Source organism: Xiphophorus maculatus, chromosome 16 (assembly GCF_002775205.1).
Source record: "Xiphophorus maculatus strain JP 163 A chromosome 16, X_maculatus-5.0-male, whole genome shotgun sequence".
In the NCBI taxonomy this organism is placed as follows: Eukaryota; Metazoa; Chordata; class Actinopteri; order Cyprinodontiformes; family Poeciliidae; genus Xiphophorus; species Xiphophorus maculatus.
The window spans coordinates 580,353-604,557 of record NC_036458.1 but is presented as its reverse complement, the minus strand read 5'-3'; the positions used below and the strand labels follow the sequence as shown (position 1 = coordinate 604,557).

The window sequence follows — 24,205 nt, the reverse complement described above, 5'->3', positions numbered from 1 at the left end:
GCTGAGCCCTAAATCTGACCAGGAATCTGGAGCCGCCAGAAAAACAGCAGCACAGAACCGCCGACCCGACAGAACCTGCTGCTGGCCTCAGTTCTCTGAGGAGATTGGACCTGACCCGGTTCTGGTTCTGGGAGCTGCATTCAAGCCAAAAACCAAAACAGCTGAGCTGAGAGAACAACCCGCCTGTGTTCCTGCTGCACAAGCAGCCTTTATGGAGCCACTGTAAGTGGATCTGCAGCTGCTGCAAGCTTCACAGCAGAGACATCGGCTCAGGGGTCCGGGAGGGCCTGGGGGGGTCCGGGAGGGCCTGGGGGGGTCCGGGAGGGCCTGGGGGGCTCCGGGAGGACCCCAGGGACCTGGAGGGGTCCGGGGACCCGGCCGTGAGAATCCACCAAACTCCAGAAATGGGAACAAAATGATCAATCATCTGATCAGAGTCTCTCTGGATTAGTCAATCCTGGGTTTTATTTTGAAACTGCCTCTACCCTGTGAGGCTCTTATTTTGAAGCTAATTCAGAGATGAGATCATACCTGAGGAATCAGAACCGTTACTTTTCACCTCCAACATGAGTTTAAATTAAAAAATGACCAACATCAGGTGAGCCCGGACTTCCCTCTGCTCTCATGAACACAGTTACAACCTGCGGAAGTTTTTATGAATTATAAGAAGCTGCAGATTAATAACTGGAACTTCTGCAGTTTCCGAGAAAATAATAATCAGCTGCAGATTAAAACTTCTTGAAGTTTGGACTTTTTTATAGATCCCACAGTGTTTTAATCAGATCAACTAGAAAATTTCGGAAGAAATTTAGCCGGGGCCTGCCAAGGCGCGGCCGTGGGGTTCGGGCCCGGCGTCGTCGCGCCACAAATCGGCGTCGACGCCAAAGAACGCCGCGACGTAAGCAGTGGCACGCGGAGAACCGCAAGAACGTTAAGCGAGGCGGACGTGCACCGTTCGGTACGATTTAAAATGTTGTCAAGGCTTTTATTTTGGAAGTTTTGTTAAACTTCATTTCAAAGGGCCAAACTAATCCCATGCGTAATAGTCCTTGGGTTAAAATAGTTATATAATGCTCAAAACACAAGTAGCTGATGTAAAAATATTCAAGGCTTTTATTTTGAAATTTTCAGTATGCTTCATTTCAAAGGGCCAAACTAATACCACGTGTAACAGTGCTTTGGATGAAAAAGTCAAATAAAGCCAAAAAGAGCAATTACGTCATGTAAAATTATTCAAGGCTTTTATTTTGAAATTTTCAGAATGCTTCATTTCAAAGGGCCAAACTAATACCACGTGTAACAGTGCTTTGGATGAAAAAGTCATATAAAGCCAAAAACAGCAATTACCTGATGTAAAAATATTCAAGGCTTTTATTTTGAAATTATTATTATTCTCCATTTTAAAGTTCCAAAGTAATCCCATGTGTAACAGTGCTTTGGATGAAAACGTCAAATAAAGCCAAAAACAGCAATTACCTGATGTAAAAATATTCAAGGCTTTTATTTTGAAATTATTATTATTCTCCATTTTAAAGTTCCAAACTAATCCCATGTGTAACATTGCTTTGGATGAAAAAGTCATATACGGCCAAAAAAAGCAATTACCTGATGTGAAAATATTCAAGGCTTTTATTTTGAAATTTTCAGTATGCTTCATTTCAAAGGGCCAAACTAATACCATGTGTAACAGTGCTTTGGATGAAAAAGTCATACAAAGTCAAAAACAGCAATTGCATGATGTAAAAATATTCAAGGCTTTTATTTTGAAATTATTATTATGCTTAATTTTAAAGTTGCGAACTAATCACATGTGTAACAGTGCTTTGGATGAAAAAGTCATACAAAGCCAAAAAGAGCAATGACCTGATGTAAAAATATTCAAGGCTTTTATTTTGAAATTATTATTATGCTTAATTTTAAAGTTCCGAACTAATCACATGTGTAACAGTGCTTTGGATGAAAAAGTCATACAAAGCCAAAAACAGCAATTGCATGATGTAAAAATATTCAAGGCTTTTATTTTGAAATTATTATTATGCTCCATTTTAAAGTTCCGAACGAATCCCATGTGTAACAGTGCTTTGGATGAAAAAGTCACATAAAGCCAAAAACAGTAATTACCTGATGTAACAACATTCAAGGCTTTTATTTTGAAATTATTATTATGCTCCATTTTAAAGTTCCGAACTAATCCCATGTGTAACAGTGCTTTGGATGAAAAAGTCAAATAAAGCCAAAAAGAGCAATTACGTCATGTAAAAATATTCAAGGCTTTTATTTTGAAATTATTATTATGCTTAATTTTAAAGTTCCGAACTAATCACATGTGTAACAGTGCTTTGGATGAAAAAGTCATACAAAGCCAAAAACAGCAATTGCAAGATGTAAAAATATTCAAGGCTTTTATTTTGAAATTATTATTATGCTCCATTTTAAAGTTCCGAACTAATCCCATGTGTAACAGTTACTGAGTTAAATCAGTTATATACAGCCCATAGCAGCAGTAGTTCTAAAGGCCAGTTCTCAGTCCTGATCTGTTTCAACTGAGGATAGATAGAACTACAGTGATGCGTATTCGTAGTCCTAACCAGCAGCCAATAGCCTCTTGAGTTCCGTTGCTATGGCAAATAATGGTCTCAGCAGGTGTGAGCTGTGAGCTGTTTGAGCAAACACACTTTACTGAAAAAAAGCATTGGAAACAAATCCTTCTTGTTCGGGAACCGTAATACATATTCGAAAAGCGTTTCGAGCGTATGACAGTTCAATGTGTCTTCTGCGATAGTCCCGAGATTCATATCTGTACCTCACTCAGAGCATTTACAGCGATGAGAGAAAGAAATGTTGTGCCCAGATATGAACCGAGATCGGCTGTCACTCTAATTTGAAGAAAAATGAGAAACTTTGGGTCGCTTAGAGGCAAATTGTGGACAAACCGTAACTGGTATCGACGAGCCGTCTTCACTTTCGAAGAGATCACAGACGTATCTACAAAATGAAATTTGAATGGCATTTCTAGGTGAATTTGTGACGACACAGCAAATCCTCAAAAATAGGGTATTTCTAGGATTTTTCCCATTGAGTTATAATGGGGTTTTTTTCGTAGTTTTTTGCGAATTATGTCGCCACGTTAAGCCCAAATCCCACCAGAAGTAATAGCTCCAATGGCGTGAATTTTCTGCACGTTTTGATACCTCATTTGTAGGTGTGCACCCAGCGGTACGAGCCGCATTAACGGTTACGGAAGAAAAATAAAGTTCTATAACTAGAAAATTTCGGAAGAAATTTAGCCGGGGCCTGCCAAGGCGCGCCCGTGGGGTTTTGGGCCCGGCGTCGTCACGCCACAAGTCGGCGTCGACGCTAAAGAACGCCGCGACGTGACCAGTGGCACGCGGAGAACCGCAAGAACGTTAAGCGAGGCGGACATGCACCATTCGGTACGATTTAAAATTTTCTCAAGGCTTTTATTTTGGAAGTTTTGTTAAACTTCATTTCAAAGGGCCAAACTAATCCCATGCGTAATAGTCCTTGGGTTAAAATAGTTATATAATGCTGAAAACAGCAATTACATGATGTAAAAATATTCAAGGTTTTTATTTTGAAATTATTATTATGCTTAATTTTAAAGTTACGAACTAATCACATGTGTAACAGTGCTTTGGATGAAAAAGTCATACAAAGACAAAAACAGCAATTGCATGATGTAAAAATATTCAAGGCTTTTATTTTGAAATTATTATTATGCTCCATTTTAAAGTTCCGAACTAATACCACGTGTAACATTGCTTTGGATGAAAAAGTCACATAAAGCCAAAAACAGCAATTACCTGATGTAACAACATTCAAGGCTTTTATTTTGAAATTATTATTATGCTCCATTTTAAAGTTCCGAACTAATCCCATGTGTAACATTGCTTTGGATGAAAAAGTCATATACGGCCAAAAAGAGCAATTACTTCATGTAAAATATTCAAGGCTTTTATTTTGAAATTTTCAGTATGCTTCATTTTAAAGTTCTGAACTAATACCACGTGTAAGAGTGCTGTGGATGAAAAAGTCAAATAAAGCCAAAAAGAGCAATTACGTCATGTAAAAATATTCAAGGCTTTTATTTTGAAATTTTTGTTAAGCTTCATTTTAAAGGGCCAAACTAATACCACGTGTAACAGTGCTTTGGATGAAAAAGTCACATAAAGCCAAAAACAGCAATTACCTGATGTAAAAATATTCAAGGCTTTTATTTTGAAATTATTATTATTCTCCATTTTAAAGTTCCAAAGTAATCCAATGTGTAACAGTGCTTTGGATGAAAACGTCAAATAAAGCCAAAAAAAGCAATTACCTGATGTAAAAATATTCAAGGCTTTTATTTTGAAATTATTATTATTCTCCATTTTAAAGTTCCAAAGTAATCCCATGTGTAACAGTGCTTTGGATGAAAACGTCAAATAAAGCCAAAAACAGCAATTACCTGATGTAAAACTATTCAAGGCTTTTATTTTGAAATTATTATTATTCTCCATTTTAAAGTTCCAAAGTAATCCCATGTGTAACAGTGCTTTGGATGAAAACGTCAAATAAAGCCAAAAACAGCAATTACCTGATGTAAAAATATTCAAGGCTTTTATTTTGAAATTATTATTCTCCATTTTAAAGTTCCAAACTAATCCCATGTGTAACATTGCTTTGGATGAAAAAGTCATATACGGCCAAAAAAAGCAATTACCTGATGTAAAAATATTCAAGGCTTTTATTTTGAAATTATTATTATTCTCCATTTTAAAGTTCCAAAGTAATCCCATGTGTAACAGTGCTTTGGATGAAAACGTCAAATAAAGCCAAAAACAGCAATTACCTGATGTAAAAATATTCAAGGCTTTTATTTTGAAATTATTATTCTCCATTTTAAAGTTCCAAACTAATCCCATGTGTAACATTGCTTTGGATGAAAAAGTCATATACGGCCAAAAAAAGCAATTACCTGATGTAAAAATATTCAAGGCTTTTATTTTGAAATTATTATTATTCTCCATTTTAAAGTTCCAAAGTAATCCCATGTGTAACAGTGCTTTGGATGAAAACGTCAAATAAAGCCAAAAACAGCAATTACCTGATGTAAAACTATTCAAGGCTTTTATTTTGAAATTATTATTATGCTCCATTTTAAAGTTCCAAACTAATCCCATGTGTAACAGTTACTGAGTTAAATCAGTTATATACAGCCCATAGCAGCAGTAGTTCTAAAGGCCAGTTCTCAGTCCTGATCTGTTTCAACTGAGGATAGATAGAACTACAGTGATGCGTATTCGTAGTCCAAATCAGCAGCCAATAGCCTCTTGAGTTCCGTTGCTATGGCAAATAATGGTCTCAGCAGGTGTGAGCTCTGAGCTGTGAGCTCTCAAACACACAAGTGTGTTTGAGCAAACACACTTTACTGAAAAAAAGCATTGGAAACAAATCCTTCTTGTTCGGGAACCGTAATACATATTCGAAAAGCGTTTCGAGCGTATGACAGTTCAATGTGTCTTCTGCGATAGTCCCGAGATTCATATCTGTACCTCACTCAGAGCATTTACAGTGATGAGAGAAAGAAATGTTGTGCCCAGATATGAACCGAGATGGGCTGTCACTCTAATTTGAAGAAAAATGAGAAACTTTGGGTCGCTTAGAGGCAAATTGTGGACAAACCGTAACTGGTATCGACGAGCCGTCTTCACTTTCGAAGAGATCACAGACGTATCTACAAAATGAAATTTGAATGGCATTTCTAGGTGAATTTGTGACGACACAGCAAATCCTCAAAAATAGGGTATTTCTAGGATTTTTCCCATTGAGTTATAATGGGGTTTTTTTCGCAGTTTTTTGCGAATTATGTCGCCACGTTAAGCCCAAATCCCACCAAAAATAATAGCTCCAATGGCGTGAATTTTCTGCACGTTTTGATACCTCATTTGTAGGTGTGCACCCAGCGGTATGAGCCGCATTAACGGTTACGGAAGAAAAATAAAGAATTATAACTAGAAAATTTCGGAAGAAATTTAGCCGGGGCCTGCCAAGGCGCGCCCGTCGGGCATGGTCCCGGCGTCGTCGCGCCACAAATCGGCGTCGACGCCAAAGGACGCCGCGACGTGATCAGTGGCACGCGGAGAACCGCAAGAACGTTAAGCGAGGCGGACGTGCACCGTTCGGTACGATTTAAAATGTTGTCAAGGCTTTTATTTTGGAAGTTTTGTTAACCTTCATTTCAAAGGGCCAAACTAATCCCATGCGTAATAGTCCTTGGGTTAAAATAGTTATATAATGCTCAAAACACAAGTAGCTGATGTAAAAATATTCAAGGCTTTTATTTTGAAATTTTCAGTATGCTTCATTTCAAAGGGCCAAACTAATACCACGTGTAACAGTGCTTTGGATGAAAAAGTCAAATAAAGCCAAAAAGAGCAATTACGTCATGTAAAATTATTCAAGGCTTTTATTTTGAAATTTTCAGAATGCTTCATTTCAAAGGGCCAAACTAATACCACGTGTAACAGTGCTTTGGATGAAAAAGTCAAATAAAGCCAAAAAGAGCAATTACCTGATGTAAAAATATTCAAGGCTTTTATTTTGAAATTATTATTATGCTCCATTTTAAAGTTCCAAACTAATCCCATGTGTAACAGTGCTTTGGATGAAAAAGTCATATAAAGCCAAAAACAGCAATTACCTGATGTAAAAATATTCAAGGCTTTTATTTTGAAATTATTATTATTCTCCATTTTAAAGTTCCAAAGTAATCCCATGTGTAACAGTGCTTTGGATGAAAACGTCAAATAAAGCCAAAAACAGCAATTACCTGATGTAAAAATATTCAAGGCTTTTATTTTGAAATTATTATTATGCTCCATTTTAAAGTTCCGAACTAATCCCATGTGTAACATTGCTTTGGATGAAAAAGTCATATACGGCCAAAAAGAGCAATTACTTCATGTAAAATATTCAAGGCTTTTATTTTGAAATTTTCAGTATGCTTCATTTTAAAGTTCTGAACTAATACCACGTGTAAGAGTGCTTTGGATGAAAAAGTCAAATAAAGCCAAAAAGAGCAATTACGTCATGTAAAAATATTCAAGGCTTTTATTTTGAAACTTTTGTTAAGCTTCATTTCAAAGGGCCAAACTAATACCACGTGTAACAGTGCTTTGGATGAAAAAGTCAAATAAAGCCAAAAAGAGCAATTACATGATGTAAAAATATTCAAGGCTTTTATTTTGAAATTTTTGTTAATATTCATTTCAAAGGGCCAAACTAATACCATGTGTAACAGTGCTTTGGATGAAAAAGTCAAATAAAGCCAAAAAGAGCAATTACGTCATGTAAAAATATTCAAGGCTTTTATTTTGAAATTATTATTATTCTCCATTTTAAAGTTCCAAAGTAATCCCATGTGTAACAGTGCTTTGGATGAAAACGTCAAATAAAGCCAAAAACAGCAATTACCTGATGTAAAAATATTCAAGGCTTTTATTTTGAAATTATTATTATGCTCCATTTTAAAGTTCCGAACTAATCCCATGTGTAACATTGCTTTGGATGAAAAAGTCATATACGGCCAAAAAGAGCAATTACTTCATGTAAAATATTCAAGGCTTTTATTTTGAAATTTTCAGTATGCTTCATTTTAAAGTTCTGAACTAATACCACGTGTAAGAGTGCTTTGGATGAAAAAGTCAAATAAAGCCAAAAAGAGCAATTACGTCATGTAAAAATATTCAAGGCTTTTATTTTGAAACTTTTGTTAAGCTTCATTTCAAAGGGCCAAACTAATACCACGTGTAACAGTGCTTTGGATGAAAAAGTCAAATAAAGCCAAAAAGAGCAATTACATGATGTAAAAATATTCAAGGCTTTTATTTTGAAATTTTTGTTAATATTCATTTCAAAGGGCCAAACTAATACCATGTGTAACAGTGCTTTGGATGAAAAAGTCAAATAAAGCCAAAAAGAGCAATTACGTCATGTAAAAATATTCAAGGCTTTTATTTTGAAATTATTATTATTCTCCATTTTAAAGTTCCAAAGTAATCCCATGTGTAACAGTGCTTTGGATGAAAACGTCAAATAAAGCCAAAAACAGCAATTACCTGATGTAAAAATATTCAAGGCTTTTATTTTGAAATTATTATTATGCTCCATTTTAAAGTTCCGAACTAATCCCATGTGTAACATTGCTTTGGATGAAAAAGTCATATACGGCCAAAAAGAGCAATTACTTCATGTAAAATATTCAAGGCTTTTATTTTGAAATTTTCAGTATGCTTCATTTTAAAGTTCTGAACTAATACCACGTGTAAGAGTGCTTTGGATGAAAAAGTCAAATAAAGCCAAAAAGAGCAATTACGTCATGTAAAAAAATTCAAGGCTTTTATTTTGAAACTTTTGTTAAGCTTCATTTCAAAGGGCCAAACTAATACCACGTGTAACAGTGCTTTGGATGAAAAAGTCAAATAAAGCCAAAAAGAGCAATTACATGATGTAAAAATATTCAAGGCTTTTATTTTGAAATTTTTGTTAATATTCATTTCAAAGGGCCAAACTAATACCATGTGTAACAGTGCTTTGGATGAAAAAGTCAAATAAAGCCAAAAAGAGCAATTACGTCATGTAAAAATATTCAAGGCTTTTATTTTGAAACTTTTGTTAAGCTTCATTTCAAAGGGCCAAACTAATACCACGTGTAACAGTGCTTTGGATGAAAAAGTCAAATAAAGCCAAAAAGAGCAATTACGTCATGTAAAATTATTCAAGGCTTTTATTTTGAAATTTTCAGTATGCTTCATTTCAAAGGGCCAAACTAATACCACGTGTAACAGTGCTTTGGATGAAAAAGTCAAATAAAGCCAAAAAGAGCAATTACCTGATGTAAAAATATTCAAGGCTTTTATTTTGAAATTATTATTATGCTCCATTTTAAAGTTCCAAACTAATCCCATGTGTAACAGTGCTTTGGATGAAAAAGTCATATAAAGCCAAAAACAGCAATTACCTGATGTAAAAATATTCAAGGCTTTTATTTTGAAATTATTATTATTCTCCATTTTAAAGTTCCAAACTAATCCCATGTGTAACATTGCTTTGGATGAAAAAGTCATATACGGCCAAAAAAAGCAATTACCTGATGTAAAAATATTCAAGGCTTTTATTTTGAAATTATTATTATTCTCCATTTTAAAGTTCCAAAGTAATCCCATGTGTAACAGTGATTTGGATGAAAACGTCAAATAAAGCCAAAAACAGCAATTACCTGATGTAAAAATATTCAAGGCTTTTATTTTGAAATTATTATTCTCCATTTTAAAGTTCCAAACTAATCCCATGTGTAACATTGCTTTGGATGAAAAAGTCATATACGGCCAAAAAAAGCAATTACCTGATGTGAAAATATTCAAGGCTTTTATTTTGAAATTATTATTCTCCATTTTAAAGTTCCAAAGTAATCCCATGTGTAACAGTGCTTTGGATGAAAACGTCAAATAAAGCCAAAAACAGCAATTACCTGATGTAAAAATATTCAAGGCTTTTATTTTGAAATTATTATTATGCTCCATTTTAAAGTTCCAAACTAATCCCATGTGTAACAGTTACTGAGTTAAATCAGTTATATACAGCCCATAGCAGCAGTAGTTCTAAAGGCCAGTTCTCAGTCCTGATCTGTTTCAACTGAGGATAGATAGAACTACAGTGATGCGTATTCGTAGTCCTAACCAGCAGCCAATAGCCTCTTGAGTTCCGTTGCTATGGCAAATAATGGTCTCAGCAGGTGTGAGCTCTGAGCTGTGAGCTCTCAAACACACAAGTGTGTTTGAGCAAACACACTTTACTGAAAAAAAGCATTGGAAACAAATCCTTCTTGTTCGGGAACCGTAATACATATTCGAAAAGCGTTTCGAGCGTATGACAGTTCAATGTGTCTTCTGCGATAGTCCCGAGATTCATATCTGTACCTCACTCAGAGCATTTACAGCGATGAGAGAAAGAAATGTTGTGCCCATATCTGATCCGAGGTCGGCTGTCACTCTAATATGAGCAAAAATGAGAAACTTTGGGTCGCTTAGAGGCAAATTGTGGACAAACCATAACTGGTATCGACGAGCCGTCTTCACTTTCGAAGAGATCACAGACGTATCTACAAAATGAAATTTGAATGGCATTTCTAGGTGAATTTGTGACGACACAGCAAATCCTCAAAAATAGGGTATTTCTAGGATTTTTCCCATTGAGTTATAATGGGGTTTTTTTCGTAGTTTTTTGCGAATTATGTCGCCACGTTAAGCCCAAATCCCACCAGAAGTAATAGCTCCAATGGCGTGAATTTTCTGCACGTTTTGATACCTCATTTGTAGGTGTGCACCCAGCGGTATGAGCCGCATTAACGGTTACGGAAGAAAAATAAAGTTCTATAATAATAATAATAATAATAATATTAAAGAGACGCTTCTCTCCGACAATAGTAATAGGTTCCTGCCATTGCTTTGCATGGCAGGCCCCAATAATAATATTAAAGAGACGCTTCTCTCCGACAATAGTAATAGGTTCCTGCCATTGCTTTGCATGGCAGGCCCCAATAAATACATCAAAGATCGATCACAGGATCTGACCTTCACTTTCAACTCCGGGAAAGCCCGCTTCTTCTCTGCTGGTTCTGGTTCTGGTCCCGTGGAGAGCAGCGGTTCTCCCGGCGGTCTGGACGGAGGAACATCGTCTCCGTATCCGACTTTGGGCTTGTTGGTCCCGGCCGAGGAGGAGGAGGGTCTGTCGGGCTTCCGGCGGAGCAGCGATGAAGCCAAATAAACCGCGACCACCGTGAAGAGGACGGCGGGCAGGAGGACGACCGGGTCCAGGTCCATGATGGTTCCGAAGAGCGGCGGGAGTCGACCGGGCTGGGACCGGGCTGGGACCGGGCGCACTGAGCAGCCCCCCCCTCCGGAGGCTCGGTCTGACCGCGACAGCTGACGGGACGCTTCAAAGTAAGAGACTCAATTAAACAAAGTAAACAACTTCAAAATAAGAGCTTTAAATATAGACCAACTCTTCTCTTAGATGCTATTTTCAAAATAAAAGACTGGAGTAAAGAGATGAACTCTCAAAATAAAAAGTTTATTTCCTCCAAAACTAACATCAAAAGTTTAAAATAAGAGAAATACTTCAGCAAAACGTTCAAAGTGCTGAGTTTTCAAAATAAAACAGTTTGAGAATGTGGTTCAGCTTTTATTTTGTAAGGATGGAGGCAAAACCTCCCGTCCGGGTCAGAAACTCTGAGATCCAGATCATGTTTGAAGTTTTTCTTTTCTGAAATATTTACAGCAACTCAGAAAGTCCTTAAAATATATTTATTTATCCAGGTGGACAGAAATATAATAAATATCAGTTTTAGGAAACTTTTACTTTTTGGAAGGATTCTAAGGTTTGTTGTTGATAATCTTCCTGTAATGAGCAGCGTTGTGTTTTAAATTTGAATTCTTGTTTTTTAAAGTTAAAACTATCAGCTGCTAGTGACTTCTCTCCCCCTGCTGGACTGCAGGTTCCCAAGGTGCGGGGCGGGGCCCCACAGGGGTCGCAAAATGATTTTCAGAATAACAGTGATGCGACTCATCAGCTTTTAGGAGGAACAAAAAGATTCAATAAATCATGAAATATTTTAAGGAGTCAGCAGTCTGGTGTTAGCTTGAGGCTGAAAGATGAATCTGTGTCCTAGTCAAAGCTCATAGTTGAGCCTTTGCTGTTAATAACCTCTAAAACCAGATCAGTTTGTTTCTCTCCTAAATGAAACAGCTAAAGCAGCAGCAGCCATTATTATTATTATTATTAACTCTCTACTGTTTCTCTAACATGGAAATATTTTCAGTTCTTCTCCAAACTCCAGACCGAGCCCAGTTCTGGTTCTGGTTCTGCTGGAGGTTTTTCCTGACTACTGTTGCCCCCTGCTGGTCAGGGCGCGGCAGTAGACGGTAATTAATTTAATAATGAACTGAGGTGATTGATAACGGACCACCACAACGCTGCAGAACTCGGCCGGTCCAATCTCCAGGCCGGTTCTGTTCCTCTGTTTGGTCCAGAACCGGGCCGAGTACAGCAGAACCTGCTTAACGAGCCTCAGAGATGCTGAATATTGTCATGGTTACGGGGCAGGACAGTACAGACACCGACAGCAGAACTTTTCCTCAGAAATTCTTTATTTTAAGGCCCAGAAAACAGATCCGACGGTCAGGCAACGCTAAAGTGTTTCATAAAAACCAGGGAACCACGTGACATCACTTCCTGTTTTTGGCACAACTGGAGTCCCAGAAGCCGAGGCTCGGCTGCAGCGTTCAGGTGAAGAAGGCCTCAGTCTAGTCCAGAAAGGTCAGAGTTCACCAGAGCAGCATCCATCCTGGACCTTTAGTCTACATAAGCACCTGAACGCCTCATCAAACGGGTTTAACAGTTAAAGGTGGTAGGTCACCCAGGGGTCACGACCCCAGAGGTCACCGGGACGAGCAGCGCTCCTTGCTGGCGCAGTCGTCCTGGCTGGTGGAGTCGCCATTGGCCGCCGCCCCGCAGGTCCGCCTCTTCTTCCTGCGGTGGGACACAGCGTCGCCCTCGGAGCCCGACTCCCCCTGCAGGACAGACGGAGAACAGGAAGTCATGTGACAGGAAGTACGACGGCTCGGATCGTCGGACGGCGTTCCGGCCTTACGTCAGAGTCGGAGTCGGAGGAGCTGGACGAGGAAGAGGACGAAGAGTCGCTGGAGCTGTCCGACGCGATGCCGGTCGACTCCTGCAGGTCGACCTTATCAGCCAGCGCCGCCAGGTCCGGACGCTCCTGCTTCAGAATCCTGGAACACACACACACACCAAAACACACACACACACACACACACTGGATTAATGCAGCGCTGCCTCAGCACAACAAAAAAACTTTAAAAAAATTCTTCCTCAAAGAAAAATAAAACTGAACCTTTTTAAAGAAAACAGGAAAAATAAGAAGTAAAACCTGAGTTAGCTCAGGTTTCTAATAAAAATAATAAATACTGGATGCTTTTTGAGATAAAATAGTGAAACAATAAAACAAAACAAATTACTTTTAACATATGAGTAATACAGTAAAATTAAAAAAATTAATTAAAAGCTAAACTTAATTTCAAATGCAATAAAAACAGAATAAATATCAAAGTAAAATAAAACATGCTAAAATAAAAACCTTAAAGTAAAATTTTTATAATGTAGTTTTCAAAGACAAAATAAAACCAGTTTTTTATTTTGTTAACCTTTCATATTCTACTTTTATTTAAAACCTTTAAAATAATTATGTCTCAGATGAGTTTGTGCGGCGCCGCTCTCTTACCGGTACCACTTCCTGGACAGTTTGGGTCGGCCGCGCACCGTTTTGTGCCAGACGATGGGGAAGTTTGTAGTGCTGGCGAAGTTCTGCGTGACGGCAATCGTCGTGTCCAAGTTAAGGACGACGTGCCACCAGCCGCCTGGAAACCAGTCATCAATCAGTGGAAACCAGTCGATCAATCAGTGAAAACCAATATCAACCAATCACTAGACCTGATAACAAATTTTGCTGAGCGATTAATTGTCTCAAAAATTATTGCGATAAACGATAATATTGTTTGAAGACCTTTTTACACTGATTTAATGGAAATGACGTAATAATGCATGTGATTTCCTGCCAAAGAAAGATACACTTTATTTTCAAAAGAATATTTAACACTGGAAGTGATAAACAAAATAAACAAAACAACCAAAAACAAAAACAAAATGGATTCTCAGTCTCCATTAACAAAAAATGTACTTGATAAAAACTAAACAACATAAAGCCAAAGTGGAAATAAATACTACATTCAACCTAAAGAGTGCAGATTATGAAGTCTGTATATTATGTTGCCCTTCAGTAATAATTAGATTTAAATAGAGAAAATGGGCACATCGACTACCTGATGCAATAATTCACACTACATGATTTTTTTGCCCAGATTTTCCCCTTATCACAATCTTAGAACGTCCGAGGTTCTAAGATTATCGCTTACGATTTCATAACCGATCATCCTGTAGTGTGTGGTGTGTTACGGTAGATCACCGGCTGCTCTGATCCAAATCACAGGTTTTCCCCGACTGGGATCTTAACGCAGCCTGTTGAATGTGACAGGCAGCCAATCAGAAAGCGCAGATTCTCCTCAGTGTTTTCTGAGGGGAAATTACGGAGGGGAATCCCAAACAGCTGACACGGCGCAACCCGGAGTCCAGGGACATTGGAGATGATATGTGGAAACAACATTAATGTTTATTCAACATGCAAAGAATATAGAAATGACAAGAGGAGGAGTTGGAGCGAAACCGGTAACTTTTCAGCTGTTCTTGTTAACGTGAAGTAAATAAGTTATAATGATTTTCATTCAGTCAGGACTTTACTCTGACACTAGCAACATGCATTGCAGGTAGATTGTAGTAAAGCATTGATTAATACCTGGTTTTAAAATTAGTTCACTGAACTTGTAGCCATTATTTTGTGCCCATTGTTGGACACCACACGGCAGGAACGAACCCGATCGAACCGTTATACCTAGGATTTCTGTCGGCTAATGTGTGGTCTCAGGTTTTAAAAATGGGCCGACAATCAGCTGGCAGCTCTAAGATCGTGTTGTGTGAGCTGGGCTTTACACTGAGGAAATGAGGTCAGAGGTCAGTGGAGAGCACCGGAGTTGAGCCTTTTTTCATTCGGTGTCATTAACAGAAAGACAAAAAGACCGGAAGAGACGATAATGCCGATAATTGAAATGAGGTCGATAGTTTTAATTTATCGTAAAATGAATTGATTTATCGTTTATCGCGACAGGCCTACCAATCACTCAATTAATCAGTCAACATCAAATCTGATGTCGATTGATTGAGAACTGTTCTCAGCAGAACTGTTCTTTGATATTTTTGTTTCGGTAGAAGCCGGCGGCTAGGCTAACGTCGTGCTGGTGATTTCAGTGACAGAATTTGATGCTCAAATGTTTTTTTGTTTAAATCTGAACTGATGGAGTTTCACACAGAATGGAACCTTACGGACCAGAACGGAAAGTCGAGCGGAACCGTACTGACCCGGGACGAAGACAGTTTCTCCGGGCCGCTGCAGCACCTCCAGCGGCCTGAAGTCGGGCGGCCAGGTGTGCTGCTGGGTGCGGGGGTAGACCACGCTGAACCAGGTGACGGCCTCGTCCTGCTGGTTGCCGCCCTCCTCCCGGGTCACCTTGATGAGCTCGCGCGGCGTGTTGGTGGGGAACAGGCACCAGCGCTTGTGGCCCTGCACCAGGGCGTTCCAGGCGCTGGTGCCCAGCGGGTCGATGTGGATCCCGGTGCCGGAGCGGGCCGGGCCCATCACGAACCACCTGAGGGGTCACAGGTCACAGTTATGCCCAGTTTGGTCACAGTTATGACAAGAAAAGAAACAATTCCTTGTTTTTTAGCAAACTGTGGCTGCATGGCAGAGAAATTACACACCCACAAACATTTATAATATTTATTATATCCTTCTTTAAGATAAACAGGATTTATATCACTAAAGTGACCACAGTAACTACATCTAGTCATATTTTTAGGGCGCACAGGTCCTAGCTTTCTGACCAATCTTTAAAAAGCCAAACCTGCTGAGTCTGATTTAGCTGATACGATTCTTAGTCTGAAATGTTGATAAATAAAGCAGGAAAGTCGCTGCATTGGCAACAGCAGCAATACTGTTAACTGCAAACATTCAGTCATGACTGGGTGGGTGGAGCTAACTCCGTGGGCGGGGCTAACAGCCAAACCTCTGAGGACAGTGGGTGATTTTTAATCCTTTGCTGAGGTAGACATGATCGGTTCACATGGAAGTATTGGCCGATCATTGATCTGAAATTAAGAAAATTCGCGCTGATAAATCAGTGAACCCCTACAATATTTTCAAAGGTATGGATATGTATTGATACACCTTTACTGAACAGTGGAGAAAAATTCTTGGTGTTTTTAAATATCATTAATTAAAATTATTAAATCAAAATCTTACAAGAATCATAAATGATGCAATAAATGCCCTACCCTGTTTAAAGGTGCAGGGTGAGCGGGGGGCTCACCTGTACGGCGGTCTACGTTTCTCCCCGGCAAACTGGAACAGGTCGTCCCTGAAGAAGAGCGGCACCTCGTAGTCGTCCAGCAGTTTGCGGCGCTTGGCGTGTTCGCCATAGCTGCTGTCGAAGATGTAGAGCGGGCTGTCGTCGTGCGTGGACTCCAGGTACTCCACATAATACTTCATCTTCAACTTCACAGAGTAGCCGTCGTTGTCCTCGCCGCACTTGAACTTCTGGTTGCGGTATTTGCGTTTGAGGCGCTCCAGCGTCCATTTCTCCCGAGCTGGCCAGCTCTCCTGGCAGTTGAGGAGGACGACGGGTTTGTAGGGTCGCTCGAAGCGCAAGATGAACTCCTCTGGAGAGAGGTGCAGCGCGTCCACACGCTCCACGTTGTCCTGCAAGACAGGAAGTCCTTCAGCAAGGGAGGCAAAACCACAGGAAGAAACCTACATAGCTGGTTTGGTTCTGGACAACATGAAGCTTCAGTTCACTGCTGATTAGATCTGTCGCAATAAATCAACTAATCACATAACTAATTAAAACTAAATCAATCATTTCCATTTACGTGATTTGTTGTTTTTCTCCTACCAAAAACTGGGTGATAAAAGTCTTCAGTCTGCTGCTTTGGCCACACATAAATCTTATTTTTCATTACAATTTTGTTTACAGATTCTTTATAATTCACTTTATTTGTTGGTTTATTTTAAAATGTCTTCCAGTTCCAGTGTTAAACGTTAATTAGAAATTCAGGGTTTCCTCCAGTGTATAAGCCTGGTGGTCACAATGCTTTACTAGCCCCCCGCCAGGCTAAGCATTTTGTTTTTAGAAAATTTAATAATAAAAAAAAATTTTTTTAAATAAAAAAACATATATATGTATATATATATGCTTAATCTAGCTTAATCTGGATTGAAAGCGTCTCTGTTGCTCTGAGCGATTTACTGGTGGAGAAAATTTATTTCTAAAAGAAGTTTATAATTGATTATTATTTAAATCCAGCAGAGCGGACCAATCACAGCGCGCAGCAGAGCGGACCAATCACAGCGCGCAGCAGAGCGGACCAATCACAGCGCGCTGCGGCTGCTCGATCTTTTAAGTTGACCTCAGCAGGGGTCGCGCTCCTCCTTCCACTCAAACTGGACACAGGCTGACCTGTATGGATATTTACATCAACCTCCTGTGAGGAATCATGTTTCTTTAGAGAACTCTACATCAAGGTCAGAGTTCAAACCCGCCGTGTTAGCTCTGGTTGTGCAGCTCTATGAACCCCAGGAATAACTTGTAGTAGTGAATTCAGAGGAGCGTTGAGGAGAGGTGAGAATGATTTATCTTTGTGAACAAAGAATGATGTGGGGCTTTTCCATCTCAACTCGCTGCCCAGCGTGTGGCGCTGTCTTCCCTGTAGCGGTTATCGAACCAGCGCTAACCTCATCATGCAGGTTCAGCCGGTGAGGAGCTTTCACTCTGGTTTTATATTATTTTATTTTTATTTCTATTATTATTTTTCCGGTTACACGAAGCATCAAACCGTATCAAATGCTTTGTCCACTTAGTCAGACAGAGTTAATGAGCGCAGAGATCTGATCACTGTTTACATTCCCCCATCAGCTGATGCAGCGGTGGCCTGTGATGTCATCAGCTCTACCGCAGCCAAACTCCAGACTCAACACCCGGACGTTGTTATTGTGTCTTGTCTCTATGCTGTAACTGCGAAGTAATTTCCCTGCTGGGATGAATAAAGTACTTCTATTCTATTCTATAACAGTTTCTGTGACTCTTATTAAACAGATCATTGTTACTGAGGAACTCTTATTGTACATGTGTAAATAAATATTTATATCTCGTAGAGCACTTCTGGATAGATGCAAACTACATCTCGTTGCTTGTACTTGTGACAGTGCAATGACAATAAAGTTGAATTCTATTCTAAAAACTCAACAGAAATGTTAGAGCTACTAAAGCCACATTAGCAGGATTAAATTAAATCTCCGTTTGTTGCTCATCTCTCAATAAATAAATGTTACATTTATGTCTTTGTGCTCTGTGTTAAAATATTAGCATTATGGCCCCTGAAGCCCTGAGGGCCTCATGGAGCCGCTGACTTCATTTGGATTAAACAGAAATGCAAATAATTCATATTTATTTTAATTGTATTTTTTGATTTGTTGTTTCTAAGACTAGTTGTGGGTTTAAATATCGTTTCACTGGCCATGTTTTCCCACAACATATAATTACCCAGTAATATTTTTACTTTTCCTGTCCACTTAACATCTTTTACTACAAAAACATGGTGGACCGCCTGCTGGGCTGAGCAGCTTTGCTGAGGGAAACCCTGAAGTTTATTGATCTTTGAGAATGTGTTCTCAAGACAACAATATTATTGTTTATAGCAATACCTTCTGGACATTTTATCGTCCAGTAAAATCTGTTATGGCCTGACTGAAGGTTCTGGTTCCGTCTGTGTGGAAAGAAACCGAAACAGCGGTCAACTTGGACCCACCTCCAGCTGAGGAGACGACCTCTGTGTTTTCAGATTAACCTCCAGGATTTCATCAGTAACAATGATCTGTTTTACCTTTATAGTTGTTTCATGACTGGCTTTAAACTTTGTCCAACACTAATATCAAAGTCTGTCTGAGAAGCACTGTAAACCTTACCATTACAATACATAACACCATATCTGGAAGTGGGAATCAATAAAATATTACATCTGAAGGGATTTCAAAGCCAGGGAATAAAAAAACTAAACTACTTCTATGAAGAACAGTTATGCATGTTTTTAGGTTAATAATGATGCTATTTCGACATTCATTAACAGGTTATGTGATCAATCTATTAACTTTACCTACTTTAATATCTCATAAATATTAAATAGTGTAAAAGCAGGGATGCAGCAGCGGCTCCTCCAGCAGAGGGCGCGCTAACAGCGGATCCTACATTGTCTACGTGACCAGGCGCACTGTTCTCCGCGGCTAGCTGCTGTTAGCTCGGCTGGGGGAGATAAACTGACTGTTACCTTCACGGTTTGATGCGACACGTCGAAGTTCTCATAATAACCGTGTTTCATCCAGTCTAGGGAGTCCTTCAGCTCGGGTCTGGCGCTCCGCTTCGCCTCTTTTATTCTCTTCTTACTTTTATGGTTCATTTTCTTCCGGTTAGCAGTGTCTGATTAGCCTCTACCTGAGCTAACTCGGGGCTACATTCACCCACCTGCTCTCGGCGTCGCTTTAATAACACAAAACAACAACATAAACGCAAGCTGCTCTCGAACTTCTGTGATGTGTGACTATAAATGTGAGCTTTAAAATCGCAGACGCACCGTTAAAGTTTGATAAAATCTAACAGCGGAACACACAATGCTTGTGAAACTGATTACGCAATTAACACCCGCCTTAAATGAGGCGGAAGGCATCTGATTGGCTGCAGCTTCACGAAAATTGCAGTGCGCTGATTGGTGTTTGTCATCTACAAAGCATTCCCGCCCATTAATGTTATTGGCTGCTACCTTCAAAACCTACCCGGAGGTCGGAATGTTTATTTCATATTAAACGCCATCATTCTTTGTGTTCAAACGAAATAAAGAAAAGTTTGACCTTTTTGGACGTTTAATAATATAATAATTAGATCAGTTATTGAGCACATCAGTTAGCAGATCCTTCTGCTCTTCCTGTTCCAGCTAGAACACACTGAAGGACATTTCCAGTATTGCGACTTTCGAGAAAACAGGAACGCACCAAAAACACTGGGCGGGATTTACGAGACAAACAGATACTCTGCCCGATTTACTAGCCGGTGTAGAGAGCGGCGTGCTGCGAAGGAGAAGTTAGCGTTTTATTTCAGCCTTCTTCTAAACTTGCTTTATTAACGATGCGTTGCTGCTGCTGTTTTTATTGTTAATTTATTGATTTATCCTAAGTGATGTTGCGATGGCTAAGCCAAGATTCTATACTAAATTAGCAAACAAAGTAACAGGCTTTGATCGATAAAGAGTTTCATTTTTGCACATTATCAAGAATTGATAGTATAATAATAATTTGTTTAGATTTATAATCATTCATACTTTTGCTTCGCATATTTATGCTAATCATGATTACCAGTGATACTTAAAAAGAAAACTTTTCATCATCGATCTTTAGCACCTCTAACTGACTCACACACCGGCGGATTGCTACGGAACGGACCCCTCATCTAACCGCGGAAGAAGCTACCAGCGTGGCTGTCGGGGCGATTCTGGCGGAGTTCAGATCCACTCAGTGGTTCGGTCAGTGGCTCTGACCGAACCACTGATTCTAAGCTAACCCTGAATGGTTTAGCTTCAGGGTTAGTTGGTGGACATTATGGAGGAGAGCGGAGAGGAGGCGGCCAGCGCAGCCTGCAGAGTTTTCACCTTTAAAGACGCGAAAAGCCCAGAGAGTCTGAGTGTCTGCATCCCAGAGGTTTGTCCCTGCTGCTCCGCTACCTGTTATATCCAGGGCTCCAGGCTGCAGCAATAATAATTACGAGATGACAATACAGTCATTTTATTACCAGAATAAAGTTGTAATTTTATGATAACTCCTCCACAAAAAGTAATGAAAATAAAGAGGAATGTTGAGCATCTTGTAAAGTTATCTTGTGGTATCAGTTTTACAAATAGGAAAATATCTGCAGAACTCTTCAAGCTTTTTTCTCATTAAAACAAAAATTTTCTCCTAATTTTCTGACTTTCTGCTGACATTGGGCTTTTTTTCTACTAGCATTATGACTTTATTCTCATAATAAAAACTAAGTCTCAGTCTGGCCTAAATACTTTCACATAATATAAAACAAATGCTGACCTCCTATTGGTTTTTTTAACATCTGGGAAATGCAAAAGATTTTCTAAAGTTTGAATTTGAAACGAGAAGCTGTTAGAGCTGAGTTATTAGAAGTTCCTGTTCGGTTCTGACTCCCTCAGGTTCTGGACCCTCAGTATGGGATGTACGTGTGGCCCTGCGCCGTGGTTCTGGCCCAGTACCTGTGGTTCCACCGAGACCAGCTGAGAGGCCGGGCGGTGCTGGAGGTGAGGAGGACGGGTACCCAGAAGGAAACCTTCTGGCCTTTGAGTTTCAGGCCAGTTTCTGACCCCGTGACCCTGTGTTGACCCCATGTCGGCCCTCCTGTGCTCAGCTCGGTGCTGGTGTGGGTCTCCCCGGCGTTCTGGCGGCCCGCTGCGGCGCCCGCGTGTCGCTGTCGGACGGATCGGACCGGCCACGGTGCCTGGAGAACGGCCGGCGGAGCTGCGCGGCCAACGGGCTGCGGGACGTCGGCGTGCTGGGCCTCAGCTGGGGGGACGTGACCCCGGAGCTGCTGCTGCTGCCCCCACAGGACGTCGTCCTCGGCTCGGACGTCTTCTACGACCCCGAGGGTCGGTGTGAGACTCGGAGATGAAGGCTCACTCCTCCTCGCCGTGGCTGAGCTGCTGCTTCTGCTTCCAGATTTTGAAGATGTTTTGGTGACGTTTGTCTGCCTGCTGAGGAAAAACCCGGAGGCTCAGTTCTGGACGACGTACCAAGTGAGGAGGTACGGCTGCTGCTAGCTGCCATTAGCAGGTCCTCTGCTGGAAGGGGTGAAATATTTAAATCGGGATTTCATTTCTCAACCTCTGGTTTGAGAACATTTATCCAGACTGGATCTAGCAGGTGGTTTAAATTAAAATCTCCAGAAAAATGAAAATGTGTCACATCAGAAATGTTGCAAACCTCCGACTGCAGCATCAAACCTACAACAGGCAGGAGTTTGATTCAGTCAGGAGGATAAAGACACGACGTTACCAGAAAAAGGTTTCAAATGTAAGGAATGAAGTCATTTTTTGTTCTACAGACTTCTTGCTCAGTAATTACAAAGTCCTGCTGCTGATAATCTGGTGTTGATGGATTGAAAGAGGAAATATTTTGTTATTAATAAATCAAAGTATAACTTCACAAAATGTTCAACATTCCTGGTTTTCAATTCAGATTGTCCCTTATAATTATGACTTTATTCTGATAATATTATGAGTTTCTCTCGTATTGTGAAATTATTTCCATTCAACCATGATGATGATAATAATAATGATATTATAATAATAATATTCTCGTATTATTATTACGACTCTATTCCCGTAATATTTATTCTCATGTTCTCGTAGTTCGGACAGAAATACTCCAGTCGGTGTTTCAAAATGCTTCTGCAATGAAATTTGGTTTAATGAGAAAGTTTGACACATTTTTTACCAGCAGACCAAAGTTTCAATGCCAGTGCGGTAAAGTGTCCGACCTCTGACCTCTGGTTGACTTTGCAGCTCTGATTGGTCCCTGGAGGCCCTGCTCCGCCGCTGGAGGCTGCGCTGCGTCTCGGTGCCGCTGGCGGACTTCGGCGCGGATGGCTGCGAGCTGGCCGGGTCCGCGCTGCCGGGCAGCCACACCGTCCACATGATGATCATCAGCAGGGGGTCAGGGGTCAACCCGCCGGCCCAGGGGTCACCGTCTGCTCCCAGACACACAGCCTGCTGCTCGGCTGCTCAGTGAAAAACTGATTGAATTGAAAACATTAAGGCAGATTCAGGTTCTGATGGGAATCTTGAATATTTCTGGATTTGACTCCAGATTTTCAGTTTTCTCAGCAGAGGGCAGCGTTCCACTGAGAACGTTTGTAGTTTGATGAGAGGACTTCCTGTTTCTGGGAGATGCATCTTCCCTCCCTCCTGAACAGATTATCCAGATTTCTGTTTCTGCAGATTAACTGGAATATTAGAAAATGTTTAGCGGCGTCCGGTCTGCGGTCGGCGTCCGGTCTGTATATCTGCTGTAATTCCTGTAAATAAATGAATCTCTTGCAGGTTCGTCGTGTGTTTCTCTCTCTGCAGAGCCTTTAGAAACGGTGGGTCTGTAAGCAGCTAATCTGGGATTAGCTCTCTGGTTTCAGGACCAGAGTTTACAGTCAGGCCCTCGGCCTCTTTATTATTTGTTGCAGAAACTACCAGATTAGTTTGTCTTTCTGACGTTCATTCAGCTCTTCCTCATCGTGTCTCATCCATCCCAAAGTTTCTGTTTTTTGTGACATAACGTCCCTCAGATCCACGGATGTTAACAATAGTTTGTACAAAAAAAGTGAAAAGTGTGGCTGCATTTAATGGTCCTGAAGCTGCACTCAGCACTTTACTAGAAACTATTAGATTTACTGGAGAAACGTTTGGAGAAAATGAGTCGTTTTACTTCACCATGTGTTTCACTCTCACTTGACTAAAATCTTTGGATTCTCTAACAAACATGATTTTCCCAAAACTGCCTTCAGACAGATTTATGCAGATTAAAGATGAAAAACATTCATGAGGCTAAACTTCAATGTTTCTTCCTGTTTATCTGCAGGATGATTGGAGTAAAGGCAGCAGATAAACCAAGATGAAACTCAGACAGATTACTGCGAAGCTGAAATGTTTGTAATTTGGTTCAGACAGGATGATTTACAGAGCAGAACCGGGTCCAGAATCGACCAGAACAAACTTTACAGTACCGAGCAAAGCCCAAAACCTCCCAGCAGAACAACGATACAAACATTGAGATCAAAATGTCTCTGAACAGTTTATAGAACCAAAACAGAAACAGTTAAGATCATCATAAATGAATAAAACCTGCAGCTTCACATCCTGGTTAAAAAGTCATTAATGTTCAGGAGGAGAAAACATTTGACCAGAGTTACAGTTCTATAGAAATAAAAATAACAGTAAGTTCTTACATTTCAGTTCAGTCGTTTACTAAATGATTAAATGTTCTGGATGAATAAAATCTTATCATCTGATCTTTAGATGTATAAAATAAAGGTTGAAGCCAACAGAATATGATAAATATGATAAATGATGAAGCGACAGCCTGGCTGAGCTTGGCGCTCATCGGATCAGAACCGGTTTGTGGTTTCAGGTGGAATGGTTTGGACCTGCTGAAGCTCTGAGCTTCATGACGGTTCGTGCTCCTCTGAAACGTTTTAGTGGCAGCAGACGCAGCCGTTTCCCTCAGACCTTTCATCCAGCAGTAGAGAAAGTATCCGACTGCGATTCCCAGACTGGCAGAGAAAAGTTTTCCCGTTTCCATCCTCCTTCC

At 40.1% G+C, this 24,205-nt stretch overlaps 2 protein-coding genes across 2 annotated transcripts; one reads left to right on the top strand and one right to left on the bottom strand.

Moving 5' to 3' along the window:
- Nucleotides 1-12,191: 12,191 nt before the first annotated feature.
- jmjd6 (arginine demethylase and lysine hydroxylase) lies at nt 12,192-19,498 on the bottom strand. Its single transcript, XM_023349159.1, has 6 exons — nt 19,126-19,498; nt 16,116-16,504; nt 15,109-15,395; nt 13,361-13,496; nt 12,713-12,851; nt 12,192-12,632 (listed from the first exon to the last, which is right to left on the bottom strand). The coding sequence occupies exons 1-6, from the start codon at nt 19,252-19,254 to the stop codon at nt 12,501-12,503; spliced, it is 1,212 nt and encodes a 403-aa protein (XP_023204927.1). The 5' UTR covers nt 19,255-19,498; the 3' UTR covers nt 12,192-12,500.
- A 303-nt stretch (nt 19,499-19,801) lies between these two features.
- On the top strand, nt 19,802-22,939 carry mettl23 (methyltransferase like 23). Its single transcript, XM_014475065.2, has 6 exons — nt 19,802-20,352; nt 20,387-20,545; nt 21,046-21,150; nt 21,258-21,495; nt 21,566-21,650; nt 22,411-22,939. The coding sequence occupies exons 2-6, from the start codon at nt 20,447-20,449 to the stop codon at nt 22,634-22,636; spliced, it is 753 nt and encodes a 250-aa protein (XP_014330551.1). The 5' UTR covers nt 19,802-20,352; nt 20,387-20,446; the 3' UTR covers nt 22,637-22,939.
- Nucleotides 22,940-24,205: the final 1,266 nt, after the last annotated feature.